General features: G+C 38.4%; 1 protein-coding gene across 1 annotated transcript in view; it reads right to left on the reverse strand.

Annotated features, from left to right (window-relative positions):
- Fur2 (furin-like protease 2) overlaps nucleotides 1-22,616 on the reverse strand; it is a 147,831-nt gene that overhangs the window by 59,145 nt on the left and 66,070 nt on the right. Inside the window, exons 3-5 of the mRNA XM_067136712.2 lie at nucleotides 6,030-6,160; nucleotides 2,086-2,231; nucleotides 706-870 (exon numbers count right to left, since the gene is read on the reverse strand). Of these exons, the coding sequence (XP_066992813.1) occupies nucleotides 706-870; nucleotides 2,086-2,231; nucleotides 6,030-6,160 (442 nt within the window). The remainder of the gene's footprint in view (nucleotides 1-705; nucleotides 871-2,085; nucleotides 2,232-6,029; nucleotides 6,161-22,616) is intronic.

A 22,616-nucleotide genomic window follows, 5' to 3' on the forward strand; every position in this document is an offset into this window, starting at 1 on the left:
AGATTATTTTCTGTATATGCCTTTAATTATGAGATCTGCACCATTCAAATAAGAATATTTACATTGCACCAAGCAAGTTGGCTATGCCATTCAGGTCATGTAGCTGTGACCTTTCACTCAGGAGATAGTGCGTTTGAACTCCACAGTTGGCAATCTTTAATATGGTTTTCTGTGGTTTCCCATCTTCACACCAGACAGAATGCTGGGACTGAATGTTAATCAAGTCCACAGCCGCTTTCTTCACAGTCCAAGCCCTTTCCTACCCCATCGTCGCCAAAAGATCTGAGTCTGTGTGACGTTAAAACATTTGCAAAAGAAAAAAATTCTGAATATACATTCTGAGTGAAATAAGTTGTCAACAAAAACTAGCAATTTTGTAAGGTTGGAAGACCTAAGCTCAAATGATACAAAGCCCATCTGAAACCAGTTCTGAAAAACTTGCTGCAGTCAGCAACTGTTTTAAATGTCATTTGGAAAATATGTAGCATAATGACCCATGATAGGCAGGAAAACAAAGAAAGCTTAAGTCTTTGGAAAATAACATTATCAAGGTCAGAAATAAACAGAAGTTGACCTTGGAATGTTAAAAACAATGTCATAATTAAGTGGAAACAATGTCAGATAAAATGAGGCCATGTGTCTTACTAGCTCTGAGCCCATATGGGGACATTGCAAATGAAACAGAAAAAGAAAGGTATAACTCACCTTTTCTTTTAACACCATTTACAGTCCATCCTGATTCTTTCTCGAGTGGTCCTGATCGTGAAGAAAGTACTACAAGGTACTGCATGTCTCTCCAGGTGAGACTAGGATTTGCTTCGAGGGCCAGAGCAGCAATACCAGCAGCAAGGGGAGCTGATGCAGATGTTCCTAAAATTATTCATATCATTAGTTTAACATGATTGTTTATCTCCAACTGAGACACTACAATACACTGAGCATTGGAATTAATCAGCTTTAATAAATAGCATTGTTTATATTTTCAAATTTCAGTCACAAGTGTACAGAGACCATTGGCAACCTCAACCAGCTGAGAAAGGGGCAGAGAATGTTGTTAACAATATTGTTACATTAACTATGCACTAATGAAAACTTCTTAATTATAAAAGAAAGATGGTTATAAGAATAGTAATCTTCAGTAGAATTTATTTCATTAACTTGTATCCTGACAGTTTTATGGTTACTATCATCTTCAATAGTTCAGACGATCATCTAATTTCATGAGCCTAGAAAAGTATTTCTGAGTTTGTTGTTGGGTAAAAAATATTCACAGTTGTGAAATTAGGTGACTCACACTGTAAAACTATTCTTTAGTGTTCCAATATGCACAGTTATGCCTCACAAATTTCTTGGAACTCCAGAAATAGCTAATGAATATAAATGATTTTAACAGAAATGCATCTTTGGAAGCTACAGTATTTTAGTATTACATTCAAAGTAGTTTTTGTGTTATTACTACACTGTTAAAGAACTGAGGCATGTCATTATTATGTCTGTGTTGTTGTAGTACAGCATGCTTTACTTTAATGAGACTGGTAGTAAACATTGACATGAGACCATTCGTCATCGATTGTACTTGCGTACATAAAATAAATCATATCAATCACCTGCAGGCCTGTAGGTTGTTTTCTAAATCAATCAACCTCATATTTTACAGGGACAAGAAAATATCAGTCAATCAAATGATTCAGCAGGAAAATAATAAGTTCTGGGACAAGTTTGCCACCAAAGTGGAAGAAGACACCCAAAGAAATATGGTATTCAAAATATTGGCAAACTTGACGTAACGTACAGAAAACAACAACATGGTTCAACCTGGAAAAAGAACTAATTTTTTTATTTTCTAATTAATCCCTAAAGTTTGCCAAGCATATTTGCTTTAGATTTAGATTTTCTTTTGCAGTTATGAAATGTTTACATACAATTCACATTTTTCCTAAAGAGATCTTTTGTTTCATTCAGGTAAAAGGAGAGAAGAATTAGGTTCCTTTTCTAAATGTCTCATTTCATGTTTAGATGCAATGAACAGTGGTCACACCTAGCATACATTTTCTTGTTTGAATGTATAAAGAAGTAATACTGTACCAGTGTGCTCCACTGTGCATATATGGTCAGGTCTGAGTTTGCCATCCATGTCCACTGTAGCAACGCTCTTGTCATGACCGGGAGTTCCCGAGCTGTATGTGGTTGCCAGTGTTGAGGAACATTCCTCCAGATACCATGGCTTGTACCTGAGTAAGAAAATAAGAGCAGTTAAATTAGAAAATCGAACAAAGAAAATATTGATCACTGTAAAAATGAAGAGTTCTCCTCATATCATTCCACAAGCATTGTTCTAAAAGAATAATTACAGATACAGTATGTATCTACAGATCAACTGCACGGGAGCAGAGAGCTACAGAACCCTAAAACTAATTACACTATATTTCTTTTACTGTATATTTATTTTACCTCATTTGTTAATTTAGTAGCACAAAGTTTATTTTTTATTGGTTGTATGAACATGTACATTACATCATATTATATTAACACCCTTTCAGCATTTGATCTGAAAGTCTCTACATATGAACCAAGGTCATCCATGGTTCTCTATTTGTAGCTACTATAATATGCTCCATGTCTTCCTACCTTGAAATCATTTAATACAGAATAAGTTGAATTGTCCATGTCCTGATGTTAAGAGCCTGCTGCAACTGACTTAAGGCTGGCAAGGATATATATTCCTCCCTACACCGTAACTTTTACTAGTCTGGCTTTATTACGAGTTCACAAAAACATCCCACATAACATAACATATCTACATCTTCAAATATCAAAGGCTGCATTTTAATGCCAACAACAAATTTCCCACACATCCCACATAACATAAACTAACATATTTACATCTTCAAATACCAAAGGCTGCATTTTAATGTCAACAAAAAATCTGGTTCACTTCAAGAAGATGATGATGATGATGATGCTTATTGTTTTAAGGGGCCTAACATAGAAGGTCATCGGCCCCTAATGGTACGAAATGAAATAACAAAAATTTTAAAGGCATCCACTGACCAGAATAAAAATAAAAAATGTCATGAAGAATGAATGGCACTTCAAGAAGAATTTAAATCGATGCTGCATCAAATGACCTTCATAAAACATTTTCAAATGACATGAACTTGCCATTTTAGCCTGAACATAGTTTTAGCATAACATTTTGCTCTATGATACCTTTTGTTTTCAGTTTTAAATCTTATTCAAGTTTTAGCTAACGATGTCCAGTATTCAAGGACAGAACGTGTATTAACCAATATGCATAAATTGAAGAAATGTATAGGTGGTGACTTTGTGACCTTCTTACAAATCCATTTTGTCCCCTTTTTTTATGCAGGGGGTGAATCAGAGCAGAAGTCCAGTCATGTGGAAGTTTCTCAGTTTCTCAAATATTGTTGATGTTGTCAGTCTATTTATCAATCATTTTGTCACCAGCATATTTCCACATTCAACAGTTATCGAGTTCTGTTATTCTTGAGGGACTGGATAATCTGTTAGGTTTCTTCTTTCATTAAAGGGGATGAATCTGGGTTGATGTGTGTATTATCTTCAAATGAGAAAGTGGATATTAGAATTTCACAATTGAGAAGAGATTCAAAGTACTTTGCTAGAATCTGGCAATTTTCTTTGTCATTATAAGCTAGTTTCCCATCCAAGTTTTTGAACTGTAAGCTTATTGGATTATACTTCTTTAAATTGCATTTGAAGGTTCTGTAAATGTCTCTCATTCATGAAGTTTTCCCAGTTATCTTGGTTCTTTTCTGAATTCCATTTTTGCTAGGCGAGTTGTCTTTGTTTTACCACTGAGTCACATTCGTTGTTCCACCAAGCATGTTTCTTTAACTTCATCAGTGGGATTGTTTCTTTTGTTGTTGTAACCAAGGCCTGCTGTAGTTCTTCCCAGTTCTGGGTATTCAGGAAGTCTAATTTCTTAGTAAATTCTGGACATGAGCGTAGGTTTTCAGTATCAGATCGACTGATCTTTTCAAGTGGACCTTTCTGGTGTTTCTCAGATCCAGTTTAACTTTGATTTTGGATAGATAGTGATTCGAATCTAGATTGGCATTCCTTAAGACCTTCACATTCTGCATGTCTCTTTGAGCTTTATGGGGGACTGCGACGTGATCACATTGAAACTCCCTGAGATTGGGATTCGGAGATGTCCAAGTCTTCTGCTTCCTGGGCAGGCGTTTGAAAGCTGTAGATTTAATAACCAAACTGAAGGCCTTACATAGCTCTACGAGTCTCTCTCCATTGTAGTTTGTTCTCTGGTGCGCTGGATAGTTTCCAATAATGTTTCGGAACTTCCTCTCTTTACCCAGCTGTGCACTGAAATCTCCATGAAATACAATCGTGTGTTTGTCTAGGATCTTACAGAGAACGTCTTCAAGATCTTCCCAGAATTTATCTGTTCCTTCTCGGTCTCTCTTATTCACTTGCTTGATTGATTGGCGCATGAACATTCGTAATAGTGTAAACTTTGTGCTCTGGAAGGAGAGTGTTGAAAATCTGCTACTAGGAGTGGAGTTAATGACTGAATCCAGAATTTTTCTACTGGCTATGAAACCTGTGTCGAGGTGGGGAACAATTTTTCGGTAGTAGAAGTTTACCTTTCCTTTGAAGATTCTGTAACCTTCTGACTCAAAGACTTGTTCATCAGTGAATCTTGTTTCTTGAATTGCAGCAATCAATATTTGATGGTGGAATGAAGTATCAGTTAGTTGTTTCAATTTGCCAATCTTCCTAAGGGATTTCATTTTAAAGGTAGCAAAGAAATTCCAGCATTTGTGGTGGATCTTTCCTGCAGTCTCCAGTACCCTCTGCATGTCAGCGCAGGCTCCCCAAAATCCAAAATCCTGCATGCTTCACTTAAGATGAAGGTGGACTGGTTACCACCTGGGGTAGTAGCTTCTGCTAAACTTTCATCCATACCTTGGACAGTTGAAAAACTGTAGATTGGGGTCAGTGATATTTAGCACCAACAAAAATACTACCAAGGTTATGAGCCTTGTAGAGCCTCGGAATGTTTTCTGGCTACGAGCAAGAATTTCCTCCAACTCTAAATAGGTATGCTTTTCCTGCCAATATTCAGATGGCTGATTGCAGTGGTTACCCTATGAGCAATGGGGTTGCCACATCCCTAATAATAATAATAATAATAATAATAATAATAATAATAATAATAATAATAATAATAATAATAATAATAATAATAATAATAATAATAATAATAATAATATAATAATATTAATAATATTATATAATATATTATATTATATTATATTATATTATATTATATTATATTATATAATATATTATATAATATTATAATAATAATAATAATTATTATTATTATTATTATTATTATTATTATTATTATTATTAGTATTATTATTAGTATTATTATTATTAGCCAACCATCTTTCTCAACAACTGAGCATATAATATGTAGTTTACAATGTCCTGGGCAGTAGTTTTTTGGAGGACTTCTGGGTAATAACTTTTTTTTTTTTTTTTTTTGTTCTTAACAGTGGTTCATACACAAGACAAACCATCTTAAATTTCACAATATGATATTTGGAACACATCTGAGCTGAATCTGCCTTTGCTAACCACTTACTACAAGATATAAATATCAGCACAAACATGGAAACTGTCACTATACCCACAAAGTACATATCCATCATTCTCTAGAACAACATTACATAAGATACAGTTTAGATTCGTTGCACTATATGACCATATTCTATGAAAATATATTTCTCACAACAACTGTTGGTATTAAAACCAGAACTTCAGCCTTGTTTATTATATTAAGTGTCATAAAGTTGAGTTAATTCGCTGTGTAACATTGCATAATCGATATTTACATTCAAGAAGCATTTCTATTCTTACTGTATACAGCTGAAAAGTTCTGCATATATGCCAATATAAGTTAACATTAGTTGTTTCATTTTTTACATTTACAAAAATGATCAGTGGTAAGTTAGACCTACCCTCCTTGTGTAGCACTTGAGATAGACAATGTGAAGATGCTATTTGTGTATCCATCACAGTTACACGAGTCAGTGTGACGTCCTCCATTTCCAGATGCCCACACGAAGATAGATCCTTTGCCTTTACGACCCTATGAAATTAGAAAGAAAAGAAAATAAATAAATTAGTACACTTTATTTAAAATGTAAAGTACATTTCAGATGTTGATTATAAGGGCAATTCTGAGAAAATATACAGAGTGGTTCACCAGCCCCTTATAATTTAGTTTTATACAATCCGTAGTTTATATACAACATAAAAATATTGATCCCTGGTAGTAAAAATGATAAGTTTGGGATTAAGCTTGACAATACAGACTGAATCGTTAGTGCCAATGGTAATTCAAAGATAGAAACTCTCATGAATTCATGAAGCAATTGCAGCTATGAATAACATATTAGGGGAGAAAGCTCTATATTAAACCTATGAGCAGATAGTGTATAGACTGTAAACTAACTGCTGAGTGCCAGCCCTTGCACTACCAAAGTGGAAAATTTGTGTACTATTAAGTTTAAAAAATCAAGGCTGTATAGAGAGAGTGCCTTTTTTTGTTATGTCTATTACTGTGGGTATGGTACAGACACATTCTTACTCACTTAAAGACTGGATTTTTATTTGGCCCCGATAAAGTCTATTTGTATCAGACATTATATTGCACTATTATTGTGCAATCTGCAATGAATTCTGATTCATGTTTTACAGCAATCATTTAGCATTCTACTACAACAGACCTCTTTCATCCAGAAAACAGATAGAGAGCAATGACTGTGTAATGACTAGGGCCTGGATGTTTATGACCTAAAAATGTTAGAAATATGCAAGCACTTATCATCTAAAAATGTATTAAAATATGACAATAAATATGACAAACATTTTTGGGTCATATTTTCGAAATCTTCAAAATCTTGCCGTTGTTTAAATTAACATTGTATTGAAAATATACTTTTAAAATCTAGAACACTCAATAATAATAAATAAGTAATAATATTAATTTTATTATTATATTTTGAATTTATTTGTTTACTCATTCCAGCGATGACTTGACTCTGGACAGAATGAAATGTCACATTTTGATCAATCAGAAAGAATTAGAAAAGTAAATTACATATAAAGTTTTCAAATAGGAACGATCTTCTACTTTTACGTAACACCGACTTGTAACAGCAAAAAGACCGCTCATCATCGCACGATGTTATTGGACTATATTTGAAATACTTCAAATCATTAGAGTTCAATTGAGGCTCACTATTCTGTCGCTTTATACTCATCTGTCTCTTTCTATATATCTTACCCTCTCACATAAATATATATTTCTAAGAAAGATAATTGTAAGAATTTACAGACAACAATTAGGAGATGTGAAAAATCTTGTCTTTGAGACGACTGAAATCAGGTATGCAAAAATGGAATAAAATAAGAAATATGACGAAAACACGAAAATTCACGGAGAAATATGACCATAATATAAAAAAATTACAGGAAAATGTCAAAAGCTTTAACAGAGCCAAAATATGACTTTATATGACCCATGAAAATTGTATAATATTAGTCACCATAGATAAAATCATACTTGACTTGTATTCTCCATGGAATTAATATAAAGAAATAAAATATGACGTCATAAACATCCGGGCTTTTTGGAAGAAGATCATGGGTGCAGGGGAGGATGAGAGAAGACTGAATGATTGTTTTAAAATGTGACTGATTTTGTGCAGACCAGGATGATATGTGGTTATGAAGGGTATGGGGTTAAGGTACTTTGAGTCAGGAGCTCTGATGGTCAGCCAATTAGGGAGGCATGGGCTTTAGGGGATGAACAAATCTGTTTGCTTCCGATGACCATTTGATGATAGTTCCACAGCCTGAAGTCCTTAAATATTTTCCCCCTTCTTTTCACCCGCTTGCCCTTAGAGATTCTCAAGTTGTACGGTACATCAATTGATGCTCAGCTCTAGGGAAGCACCTGGCCTTAACATTAGATAACTGCTCTTTTTTTTTTTTTTTTCATTTTCTCTCTCTATCTCTCCACTCCCTTTACCTCACACAGCATCTACTTGTCAACAATGACCACTACCATTATTATTCCGTCGTCCACTGACGAAGGATGAGCAAAATATTTGGACCCATCTCTTTCTTTCGTGTGTACCAGTACTCTATTCACATTTTCTTACACAGTAAGTTGCTGCTGTCCATCTGTTTCCTAGATGTGCATTAATATTTGTATTAGCAGTAAAAATAAACAGCATATTTGTGAAATGGCTCTTTCATTTTGGTGTGAAGATACCATAAAGTATTTTTTCCTGAGCAAGTCTGCCTCATTTTACATTGCTGACATATACAGTAGGTAGCAAGCAGAGCAAGCAGAGCAATACAGACTTTACAGACTATCAGTGTTAGAGGGGTACGGTACCTTCATAAATGATAAGAAGTTAGTAAACCACTCTGCATATTAATTGTAAAAATCAAGTTCCATATTTGTACACATGAATTTTGTAAAGAAAACATTTAAGTTAACTGGCATCATCTGTAGAAAATCATAACTTACAAGTAAATGGGCAATTATTTTATTTCTTATTTAGTACTCTATCTGCCTGATGCTCTACTTTATGAAGCTAAATCCAATGTATAATTTCCATAAAAAGGGAAGATAAATAAGGATACATGGTTCTCCAGTTGCTCAAAGAAAAAGTGAGCACATGGTATTGTGTAAATTCTTTGCAAGTACACTTTTCTCAGAAACAATATTAAACCTATAGGTATAATGTTGTGGGTATCCACAGAGTACTGCATGGGAGGTGAATTATTTTTGGAAAATAATTAAAATTAAATCTGATAAAATGTTAAATGTGAAAAACATATAATACCATGTGCTCATTCTTTCTTTGAACAACTATACATGTAACAGACAAAGTATCTGACCTGTTACAACACATGAGATACAATCTCTACCTCAGAACCTGCATAATGTCACAGAAGTTCCTAGAGTCTATCTATTTAACTTTTATATGTATATAAAGTACAGTACCGGTATGTGAATTATTATCAGCTCATAAGTCAGACCTACCCTCCTTGTAGCACTTGACGTGGACAATGTATGGATGTTATTTCTTTACCCATCACAGCTACACATGTGAATATGTGCATTCTTTATTTGATGTAATAGAGAAGCAGCGACAACATTACCAGAGGCTAGAAGACCACATGTACCATATTTTACAGAGTCATAACAATATTCTCTTATTCGCAACCAAATCATATTGTAAAACTTTCCAATGTAACCTTAATCATGTAGTTTAATTATGATGCCTGGCTCCATGGTTAAATGGTTAGTGAGCTAGTCTTTGGTCCAAGGGATCCCAGGTTTGATTCCTAGCAAGTTTGGGAATTTTCATCTTAATTGGTTAAATCTTCTGACCTGGGGTGTGCCATATTCAACATTACAATTCATCATAAATGTCACAGATATGCAGGTCATCGATAAGAGTCAATTAGAAAGACCTGCACCAGACCTCTTTGGAGGCCATATGCCATTAATTAAGTTTAATTAAGATAGTTTTATACAGTAGGCTTTGTTGTAATGCGCGATAACTACTGGGAAGTAATTAAACCAAATTAATAAATCTTCAGATATGATGTAAGGAAGTTTACAGGATTTCATTCTTCAAATTTTTAAAATAATTTCTTATAATTTGTCATAGTGGAAGCCATTTCTCTTCAATTTTGACTTGGTTAATCTACAACACTCAAGTTCTTCAGTCTGTCAAAAACTAATTCAGAATAAAATAATTTAGAGAATACCTGAAAAAATCAAATAGCAGATTATACCTGAAAAACAGAATGACATGTTTTGGTCTTAAGAGAACTTCATATTCTATCAAATCATGCTTTTAATTATTATTGACTTTTTTTACCTATTATTATGAAATGATGAATATTAAGATAAAAAATAAATGTTAAAACTCTGTGTACATGCTTCTAATAATTGCTGAAATGTTAGAATTTATCTTAATGAAGTACTCCTCTTGTGGTTCCTCTATTCTCAGTACCAGTAGTCTAGTTAGGAGTGCAATGCGGTGCAATGCAGTCATTGGCATTATGCCAGCTGACTTAATTACTGGTAACTTTCCATTATGTCATGCTGCGGTGACGTCACTGGCTTTTGCGGAGCTGTACTTGTAGTTTTTAAATTATTTTTATAGTTTTTAAAATTGTTTTGGAAATGATTTATGGGATATTTAATCAGCATTAGTGAATTAATAATAATGTTATTGTTTTACCCACTAACTGGTTTGACGGTTTTTGGAGACGCCGAGGTGCCGGAATTCTGTCTCACAGGAGTTATTTTTACATGCCAGTAAATCTACCGACATGAGGCTGATGTATTTGAGCACCTTGAAATACAACCAGACTGAATCTGCCAAGTTGGGGTCAGAAAGCCAGCACCTCAACAGTCTGAGCCACTCAGCCCAGCCAACAGTGAATTAATAAATTATATAATTTAATGGAGTTTGAACTGCTGCACTTTACCAAATACAGTAGAGACAATACACGACACTGAGCGAGATATCGAGGGACAGCTATTGGAGCACACTCTAGCGGATAGACCTGAACGGTACTGATTCTGTCATAAGAGCACGTGTATTTTTGTGTGAAGTTTTTGGTGTTATTTATGCGTTTTCAGTGAATTGACATAATTAAATAGTAGCGTGTGTCATTCCTTGATATCTCCTCTCAACATGAGGGGAAAGGTATGTGCTGTGTTTGGCTGCAGTAATTACGAAGTAGAGAAAAATGCGCGCTCGTTCTTCAGGTTCCCTCGTGAAAAGAACATGTAAGTAATATTGTGTTTGCATATATATTCTTCCAGTGACATAGATTTTTATAGTACTTCATAATCTTCTGACCTGCTCGACCCATGTTTTAACGGGCTTAAAATACAATACGCATATTTTATTGTATAGTGCAGCAGTTAACCTTCAATACCGATGTGTTGTTGTAGGTGTGATCTGTGGGTTTTGAAATGTCACAGAAGCAATTTGGATAAAGTGTACAAGAAAGAAGGGACGTTACGCTTGTATAAGAATTATAAGATCTGTTCAGATCATTTCCAGGCCAGCGACTTTAAAAATCCTCGACTATACAGCCAAGGGTATGTTACATTTTTACTCTAATTGTACGTAAATATTCCTCAAAGCATCACTATCGACAACATTTTCAAACTTTTCTTTCTTTTATCCCTCTTCTCAGGTTAAAGCCGGGATTTTATAGATTTTCTTTCTGTTAGTAGGCTTCATGTTAAGAGGAAAATTGTCCAGCTATTAAATGTTAATTCATTGCATCATATGTGTAAGGAATGTGCCGATATTTTTATTGACAAATGTCTTAATGTGATGATACATTGTTTTTAAATGAGGAAAAAAGACAAATCCAACCATAAGATTTCAGGCAGGTATGCTAAAGCTAAAAAAGTAATGCATAAATGAAAGATCAAGCCATTTCATAGCAGTCCATTTCACACCTTGTTTATATGTCTAATTTCAGTCTATGAATAATAACCTTTTAAATAATTCTTCATTCATTTATCCAGAATTGCTTTAGCAAGTTCGAAGTTAATATCTCAATACCACTTTCTTTCTAGACGTAATTTATTTATCCATTTCCGTATATACATTTCCATTGATATTTGAATTTAGCGCGATTTGTTCAGGTCAAGTCACTAGGAGCGCCACCGTCGAATTGTCTCCCATTTTAGCAAGGCGAAATCCGTAAGTGTCGTGTATTGTCTCTACTGTATTTGACTTTACTGACAAGTGATTTAATTTAGTAAAGAGTGGGGAATCTTTTATGTGTGGGTGATCGTTGCGGTTATTTTTCTTTTTAATCCGCCAGTGCACGGGTCACAAAATGTTACATGAGTAAACGGGTTGGGTCTCACAGACCCATCAACATATTTCTTTTTTATAGTATGCTAATATATTTTTATTTTGCAGTATTCATTCCCTCCTATTCCGCTAACATTATAAACACAATGCTGTCACAAAACCGTTGATGATTAACACTTACTTAACATTTTACAAAGCAATTCTCTAAACACTGCAAATTTACACACAATATTTTATTTGATCAAAAAATTCAGAACTTATCAAGTCAAAATTTATGAAATCATCATAACCTAATCTTCACGACCCAGAATGTTCACTGGAACATTCACATTTCAGCTTTACATTCACTGCACACAAATGCGGAGAGTTCAAGATACATTAAGTTTCTGCACAAACAGCACGAGTAGCGGGTCCTTTCTGACTCTACAGTATGCACGACGTCCTCTTTTATTTTCTGTATTTTCACGTCCTGCAACCCTGATATCCTTCTTGGAGTATCGCGAATGCTCTTAGGAAGATATCTTGAGACAGTTAGAAGAAACAAGAGTTTTTCTTCAAAAAAATTATTCTGTTCCTTGCGTCTGGAGAGTTAGGTTTGTTGGCTCTGAATATTAAATATGCGTTAAAGCCTGTAATATTCAGCAATACATAGAAGACCACCATTGTCCAACGTCTGGTGTTTCGAGCCGTCCTTTCGTCTACACAGCCTACACCACCCTTAGCTGAATTATAGAATGTGACTATTACAGGCTTCCTCTTTCTTGCTATACTTTCCTCAGTTTTATCGTCGCTGTGCATCGACGAGAGGAAAACCACAGTAAATTTCATCATCTGATAATGGTTCCTCCAATAATGCGGCAACTCGTTCCATATCACGTGGATTGCTGACATCATAACACTCCTTTTTCTTAGACCTACGAAGAAACGAACTGATTAGCCCAGGTCAACCCATTTTCAGTCTCACCTCTGTACTTAAAACCCAAGGAACTAAGGTGAAAGACAGCCAAGCTAGCTAAACCACGGATTTGGACAAGACACTATGATATAATCACCCTATAATCTTTTTTATGTACACGGTTAACATGGAAAGACTAAAATGCGTATGTTAAAAAAAACTTACACGACTGCGCGGGTTGGGTCTCACAGGCCCACAGAGCATTTTAACTTACCACTGCTCACGTTCTAAAGCAATCAATTCCATGTTCGTCTGCAGGAATACTACACCGGTGATAACAGGAAGGTAGTAGAAGCCGGAAGTATGCAGCTATCACCGTCTATCAGAAAATGTTGGAAATACCAGCGCATGGGTCCCACAGACCCAACCCGTGCACTGGCGGGTTAATTATAATTTTCTATTATTTTCGATGCACAATATTTTGAGGTCTGTGGTGATGTTCGTTAAATGGGAGCATTATCATATACAGGGTCACCCTTATAAACGCAGACCGCCCAGCGGCATTTCTACTTTCCGAGACCTAAGCAGCTGTACGGGAGGCACGCGCAGTGTCAATCTTAGCTGTTGACATGGTGGGACAGTTATCATTGCAACACCGTATTTTTGTATGTGAAAGTTATTTTAAGTACGAATCTGCTCGACGGGTACGCGATGCATTCGTTCAGCAAATTCATTAGCACAGATTCACTTAATTGTAAATGAATGTGAAACTGCTGGCTCAGTGCTGAATAAAAAACATGCGAGCGCACGAACAGTTTTAACAGAGGAAAAGCTAGATGACATTGGTGCAAATCCTGAACAGTCACCGAAAAAATCGCTCACAAAGCACAAGTAGGGGTTTTAGGATTTTCTGTACACGGAGCTACAAAGCTGTTGCACATCACACCGTACAGGTTTACACGGACTCATTGTTTAAAACCAGCTGATCTAGCCACAAGAGTAAGATAATGTAAGTGGTATCTTGCATAACTGAAGAGCGTTTATCAACCCACAGCTTGTGTTATTTTCGGATGAGGCCTGGTTACATCTTACTGGTCATATGAACAGTCATAACTCTCGCGATTGGTGTGCAGATAATCGTAATGGTGTTTATGAAGTCCCTCATTATGAAGGATGACACTTGCAACATCTTTTATAATGCAAGATTTCACATAAGATTGTACACACGCTTAAAGCTGAGCGGCCGCGCGCGACATAACTTGGACTGAGGCAGCTACTGTAGCGCAGAGTACGAACACCGTGCGCTCAGTCTACGTTTATAAGAGATACCCTGTATGAGATATTAATAATAATAATAATAATAATAATAATAATAATAATAATAATAATAATAATAATAATAGCGAGCCTCCGTGGCTCAGGCGGCAGCCCGCCGGCCTCTCACCACTGGGTTCCGTGGTTCAAATCCCGGTCATTCCATGTGAGATTTGTGCTGGAAAAAGCGGAGGCGGGGCAGGATTTTCTCCGGGTACTCCGGTTTTCCCTTTCACATTTCATTCCAGCAACACTCTCCAATGTCATTTCATTTCATCTGGCATTCATTAATCATTGCCCCAGAGGAGTGCGACAGGCCTCGGCAACCGGCACAATTCCTATCCTCGCCGCTAGATGGCGGCTTCATTGATTCCATTTCTGACCCGGTAAAATGACTGGAAACAGGCTATATATTTTCATTTTCAATAATAATAATGGATGAGCAACTGAATTAGAGATACCTGGCTGGCAGCATGTAGAACCACCTTTCATCCTGATGATGGCGGAGATAGGGGGAGACATGGGCTTGACAAGACACGAGAACCGTAGGGAAGCCATCCCGACCCACAACCGCTGCACAGCCTCCCGTAATGCATGGAGATTTGTCGGAACAATGTCACATCCCTCTCAACAACATCCTAGACGTGCCCACTAATACTGAGTTCAGATGACTTTGGGTGTTAGCAGGGGCGTAGCCAGGGGGGGGGGTTACTGGGGGTTAGAACCCCCCCCCCCCCCATTGAACTTTCACAAAAAGAAAATAAATAGAAACTGACAGTAAACAATAAACTTATTTTATGTGATCAAGATAAACTCCCTGCAATCTACTGCTTGTTGAGAGTGTTTGCCACCCTACCTGTCACCACTGCAGCCAGTGAGAGATCATTTTTAACATTAAGACGCCTTAAAACCTACCTCAGAAATACCACAAGTGAAAGTCAACTCAACGGGTTGGCTCCCTTGAACATTCACAGAGACATAGTTGTAAAACCAACAGATGTGTTAAATTTATTTTCTAGGAAGCCTCGAAAATTAGATTTTAGATTGTAAACTGAACATACCGTTTGAGATAAAACTGCTGACCTCGATCATATTGTTCTTGTTCTGTATTTTAAAGTAAGAATTTTGTAGTGTATTGCAATCTGAATATCACATACAGTAATTCACTCTTGTATCAGTATCCTTATGACAGTCATGCATGCGCGTACCAGACACGCACAAGCACTTTCATTATGTTATATCTTAATTTTGTTACTGTAACCCCCCCCCATTGGCCGATCCTGGCTACGCTACTGGGTGTTAGGCAAGCATCCCCATGCCCATGGACTTCTAATGAAAGCAATCGGCCACAATTAGGTTACGATAAACAAAAGCTGTAGGCGTAGGTCACCTGCAGGGTGCTGAAGGCAAAAAGATGAGTGGATTTGATCTGACAGCAAGTTCCTGTATCATTCGCCGGTAAGGAATGTTGGCAGATGTATCAGGGGCCACATTTTGACTCACGTGAACAATCTCCACACGAAAATACCACCATCACCAGCCCTGAGCTGTACCCTGGTAGTAAGAGGTATCCTTAGCCTCATCTGCTTGGCTGCACACTCATAACCCTGCCATACAACTCCTGCAGGAACTGCCTAACGGATATGCATTAATATTTTGCTTGGATTCTGAAATCAGCTATGAAGCAACTGACAAACAACTAAAGCTTCACAACATCCGTCATGCGGTTTGTGTAGAAGATCGTGAAGACGCTGATGCTGCTACACAAACAGAACCTGACATACAACACACAACAGCTCAGACAAACCCTACACCACAAACACTCACCAAGTTCTCTCAAACCAGCCCAAACAACCCACACAAAACAATACAAACAGATGACACGGTAACAGATGCACCTCTCACTCCCCCGCTCCCCCCCCCCCCCTCTACCAGAAACCGAACCCGGGACTGAGACCTCATTAGTCTCACAACCGGGCAAGGACGCGGTAAACAAGTACACGCAGACTGGGAGCAGACGTAAAAAACCTGCTCCCAGGACTTCCAGACCAACAACACATAAAACCAACACAACAGAGACTCGAACCCACGACCGCCCTCGCCCCACCCTTGTCACTCAGTGCTTCAACTGCCTTTTACTACACCACTCTGCAGCTACATGCTCAGCAGCTACTCGTTGTAACAGATGTGGAGGCTCACACAGCCACACTGATTGCACGGTACCGCGGGACCAGCCGAGGCGTGCAAACTGCCAAGGCAGTCATGCCGCCTCATTCCTTGGTTGCCCCTTCATTAAAAAGGCAGTGAGAGACCACTGCAGACGCGCAAACACTAACATGCAAACCCTAAATCCACCCCACTTCCAAGCCTCAGCACCCAACCTCCATCGAACCCCTGACCCCGCACCTACCAGCCCAGTAACCAGCTCAGCCAAGATACCACCACCATCCTAAATTTACTTCTACTCAACCTGCTATCGAACCAAAACCAAAACCAGAACCCCCCACCCACCATGCCAAGCAGACAACTCATAATATCCTAAACAGTCACCAAGTAAACCCACCCCCCGCCCAGCCAACCTCAAGAACATGTCCTCACTTCCTAAAACTGCATTAAAAGCACCTCACTTCCTAAAAAGCTGCTGCCTCATCCTTAAAAATTTTAACATCTAGCCTAAAAAGCACTGGAACACACGGAAACCGAGGCGGGAGCACCTTTAATCAGCTGCCAATACAACTATGCCGTCAAACAACCTAACGTCCGCATCAAATTTATCCTAGATAAATTAGCGCAATATATACGGCATAGCATTTGCAGAACCAAAAGCAATATACGCACGGTCAATACATGAAGGACTACCACATGTACAAGACCATATGCCGTATTCCACTAAAATACCTGTGTCACCAAGCCGGTAGAGTAAAGTACAAGACCCCAGACAATTATTCATAGGCCTACTGTATACTAAAATATTTTCCATACGCATTTCATCGCAAAATTAATCAACACTTCATCAATTAACTCTTCATTATTGCATTAAACTCGCAAAATTAATTATCTTAAATAATGACCGACAGAGGAGCGCTAAAGCGCACCGGTATTGGTAGCTCACTCACCATCTACTGTATCTCTCCGGAGATAGGTCGCTCATACGTATGCCATACCCTGCCACTGACGTGTACCAATGGAACCTCGACTCATATGTCAAGGTGATCTTTCACCATGCATTGCGAGTTCATTCGCGATGTTCCTTTGCCCATCTCAGTCTTTGTGCCTCATGACGTGCAGTGAGGAAATGTCCCCAAGTGGGACATTGGCTTCTGTACAGCATTGGAGCAAATTGTTCTGGAAGGTACGGCTGTTCACACCTCACTATTACCTAGTGTTAAATTTGCGGGTGATCCGCTGCACTGTGACTTGCTGATCTTTTACCATCCGAGCTAGCTGACGGCGACACCAGAAATCAACACCTTGTACGTGTACACCGTGAGAGTTGACCCTAGCCGCGGTGGTTTTTCCCGAATCCACGTACTCAAGAGATGGAATGACGTACACGTATGGAGTCGACAATCTGAACGCTATCAAATGCGCTGAGATCTGATGTCTTACGCCCATTCTGCACTTAACTGTCACTCATATGGCCAGTAGGAAGAATGATGACTCTTCACAGTCATGCGTCATGCTGTACTACTACATTCATCGAGGTGAATACAGCATCATTTTGCCAAAACTGCAGCTAATTAAGTTTTTCAACAGTGCAATAATAATAATAATAATAATAATAATAATAATAATAATAATAATAATAATAATAATAATAATAATAATAATAATAATAATAATAATAATAATAATAAAGTGTAATTTGATACAAATGAACGGAATGAAACATGTAATTACAGTATGACTTTAATGGTATCTTTTCCAAGTATAATCTGTTATTTAATGTTTTCTATTTTTTTGTATTTTCTAGTCCTGAATTGGTTTCTGACAGACTGAAGTACCTCACAGTTAAAAATATATTTTTATAATTACCATTGTACCGGGCGGTACACCTCTACACCGTTTATTTAAAAGTTGCGCCAGTTGAAACTCCTCTTCTGGAGGAAGGTTGAACTTTATCTATTCTATTAATTCTCTACTTTCTCAGAAGATGTCACCACGTGGAAAATTTTGAGTTTTTGAACTGTGTCACTTTTGATGTGTTTTTGTTTCGCTTGAAGTAAGAAGTGTGAACTTTATCTTCTAGAGGACACTACTGAAGATCAACAATAGCGCACCCTAGTGCGGAGTCAAAGAACTATTTTGTTGGAGAAATTTTTATTTCAAAAGTTTGTTTCTTGTTAAATTTCTTTCTGTTATTGTTTAAGTTGGCTGTATACCCCTCTTTTTCCCCTTGTTTTAGATTTATCCAATCCCGAATTTCTTTTAGTAATTTCTGACCAATCTGGTGTATCTTCCCCCAACTTGTATCTGTTGCGGGGTCCTATCCAATAAAAACATTGTGGGCGGGTGTTTTCATTCCCCTAACGCCTAGAAACTTCCGCGAGAGTATTTAAACTGCTGATTTTGGGGTCTCCGGGCCACTTCTGTTCCATCTTTCAGTGTATTAAGTACATAGCAGGAGGCGGGAAGCGCCTCTTTCTTCTTCAGCCGTTCAACACCAGGTAATGGCCTATTAATAACTTCCTTTCTTGCTAGGTCGGCAGTTTAACACTCGCGGCGGGTTCGAAGCATTTCCATCATGTAACCTTTTCCCAAAATGTAATTACTCTTTTCATCTTTTTCTTGTAAAGCTACATATTGGGATAGAGAGTGCTAACCCTCTCGAGCTCCCACTCACATTTGTTTTGAGGTGAACTTATTTTCTCAAACTATTCTTCGTTTATGTAATGTAAAGTGTTCTTCTCTAAGTCACCTCTGTAGTATGGGATTAGCCCTTGCGTTAGCGGCCCAGAGCCAGATTAGGTTTTAAAAACAAAGTGTATTAGGAGTGCAAGATCGCCTCCTCTCAAATTGTTATTTTAGAGGTCATGTAATCAACCTTCTTTTCATGTAATAGACCTCCGTAGGTTGGGTATTTTACCCCTGTGAATACGTCCTTAGAGGACAGCTTGAAGGTAGAGTTTGGTGTGGCCTTGTGATACGCTTACAATTTTGAGAGCGGATCGCTCTTTGAAATTCGTTTCTGTATGCCTCGTGCAGGCTTTATGTGTAATGTTTGGAGCCAGTGCTCCTGGGCATGAATGGGGTTTTCTGCCCCTTGGCTAAAATTTTTTTTGGAGTAAGGCGGGGCTGATTGCCCAAGAGTTATGAAGTAAGGGCACTGAGCCCGAATCCAGTAATATTGTGCCTACATTTTTGCTACTCTGTACCTGTTATGATTGTTATCTCTTGTTTTTGAAAAGAAAATATAACCTAGTTAAATTTTAAATTAATTTTACATTGCACGTTAATTTCGTAGCTTGAAACCCATTCACACCCGCACCTTCTTTCACCTCTACCTACCACGGATATCTCCGTAACAAGTGGTAGCAGAGCGTGGTTGAATGGGTCTCAAATTAGCCCCTTTTGACGGCTAAACATTGCTTTGATTCGAACTCTAACAATTTTCTCAGTTGCTGGAATTTTTTGAGTTTTTCAAAATTGTTCTGTCATCATGCCCGGCCCTCGCGATGTTCTCCTCCTTAACTACTTGCGCAAAGAGGAGTTGATATACGAGTTAACTATCAGAAATGTGCAATCTGGAGGCACGGTTGCAATCGACACCAACAAGCTTAGAGAGTCCCTCGATTTGCCCATTTCCATCCCCAATTTGGGAGAGAAAGAAATTGATGACTCTCTTTCCACGATCGTCGAGAATATTACTGGGCTAGCATCTGTAGTCAGCTTTTTTGATGAAAACGATCCGTCTCCTAATCAAATTAAGCGTGTGCAAGGCAGGCTGTATCACTTTGCAAATAGAGTTAATGATCTGTTGTCTCTAAAGGTGAATGACGTTCAGAGGAAGGACGCTAATACGCTCCTTGAAACTATTTCTGAATTGTCTATAAGGTCACTCAATTGCTAACCGGCGAAGTTCCTCCCAAAACTGATCAACCCGCCACGGTGAATGTAGGTAACGAGGAAGAGCCTCCTCAGGGAGAAGTCAATAGGATAACCGTTGCTGCTCAAACTATCTCTGCCCCATCGAACAACGCATCTGAACGCCGTGCGTCATTGGGTAACATCCGCTCTGAATTAACTTCTTTGCCATTGAAACCTTTAACGACTATGTCACCTGGGTTCAGTAGCTTGCCTCATCCATTGGCAATGTTGCTTAGAGGTATCTCTAAGTTTTCCGTCAACACCACCAGTGATGTAATTTCATTTTTAAGATTTCTAGTGGAATTTCAGGATCATGCTCTTGTTTTTTCTCTTTCGCCATGTCAAATTTTGCAAATTATCTATCCGTATGCTATTGGTATTCTCTCTGATAAAATCGTAAGAGCCATTGCCGAGCAATCATCTATTGAGGATTTCCATGCCCATTTGCTAGCTAACTTCATCCCGGCTAGGGCCAGGTCCTCCCTGATTCAGAAGTACTATTACCGTGTACAGCGCTTGGATGAAAACTTGGCTGATTTCATTCAAGATATCAAATTCTACACTAGGGTGTTTGCTCTGCACTTTCCTGAAGATCAGATTGTGCAGGCTATTGTAGAAGGTATTTCGCCATCCTACAGGTCATATTTGTGTTTCGCGGCGTGTCCGCAAACCTTCTCTGAACTTGAAGCATTGGCCGTCTCAGCGGAAGGAGTTAGATACGCCGATTCTTTGCGTGTCGCGAAAGAACCCCTGCCTTCCTTTAGTAACACTCGGCCTCCACCTCGCCGACCAGTCAATCCCCGTAAATGTTATGCTTGCGGGTCGCCTGACCATCTGCGGAATAAGTGTCCTCTGATCAAGTCAAGTGGGACAAGGAATGGAGCAGGGTCATCACAAGGCTGTTTTAAGTGTGGGGCCTTCTCACATATCGCCAAAAATTGCCCAAACTCAAATAGCACCCCCTCCTGCTCAACTTCTGGTGCAAATTCCACCTATGCCAATAATAAAAAGTGACTAGTGGCATCGGCTGAGTCGACTAATCCATCTTCTCGAGACTCAGCCCCTAGTAAACAGGTTGTAAATGCAGAGAACGACCAGCCTTCAAATTCATCTTTTGAATGCCCTAAAGAGTGTCTTAGGATTGCGGCGGATACCCCCGCACCTGTTCCTTTTCTTAAGATTGAGTTAAATAACGAGCCTATAACAGCTCTCTTAGATTCAGGCAGTGTTTGTTCCATTATTTCGGCTGATTGGTATTCTAAATTGAAATCTGTTTGTAAACTCCCTGACTATGACTCATCTCCTGTTAAATATGTTTCGGCTAATTCATCTCCATTAGAAATTCTAGGTTCCTTACATGTCAAAATTCGGGTTTTTAAATTTACATGGAAGATCAAATTGTTTGTGGCCAAGCGTTTGTCTTGCCCCATCATATTGGGAGCGGACTTCATTTCTCACACTGGTCTTGTGCTCGATCTCCAGAGTAGGTCGTGCACATTCAAATTTGCGTCCAATTGTAGAATTCCCTTGTTAAAGTGTAATTCTGTATCATGTTCATCTATTTCGCCTACCCAGGATGAGATGTTGTTAGACCTTAGACATCTACCTGAGGAGCAGGCTGATAGTATTCGGAAACTGTGTCAGTCGTTTCCCGAGGTGTTCTCTGATACTCTTGGTGTTACTGACCTTATTGAATACAAAATTGAGGTCACGGATTCGATTCCTGTCCGTTTTCCACCGTATAGGCTATCTCCACCTAAAATGAAGGCTCTGAAAGAAATCATCGATCAGATGTTGAAGGATGGTATTATTAGGCCCTCTAAGTCAGCGTATTCTTCGCCTATTTTTCTAGTCCCGAAACCCCAAGGAGGCTTCAGGCCTGTCATTGATTACAGGGCTCTCAATCGGAAGGTGGTGTTGCAATCTGTGCCCCTTCCCGACCTTCACTCTTGTTTTTCATGGTTTCGTAAGGCCAAGTTCTTCACGATCTTGGATTTGAATCAGGCCTACAACCAAATTCCCCTTGCCGAAGAGTCTAAACATCTTACAGCGTTTGCCACGGACTGGAACTTATACGAATACAACCGCGTGCCTTTCGGGCTCCCCACGGGGGCAGCTGTGCTCACTAGGCTACTAGATAGGGTCTTTTCCGACATCAAATTTGAGTACTTATATCACTACTTGGATGATGTCGTCGTATTTTCCGAAACCTTTGAAGAACATCTAGATCATCTGCGAGAAGTTCTGAATCGCCTTCGTAAGGCTGGGTTAACTGTCAAGTTGTCCAAGGTTGCCTTTGCTAAGCCCTCTATGTCATTCCTAGGGCATATTGTGTCACCCGATGGGGTAGCTGTCGATCATTCTAGAAC

Source organism: Anabrus simplex, chromosome 1, assembly GCF_040414725.1.
Source record: "Anabrus simplex isolate iqAnaSimp1 chromosome 1, ASM4041472v1, whole genome shotgun sequence".
Taxonomy (NCBI): domain Eukaryota; kingdom Metazoa; phylum Arthropoda; class Insecta; order Orthoptera; family Tettigoniidae; genus Anabrus; species Anabrus simplex.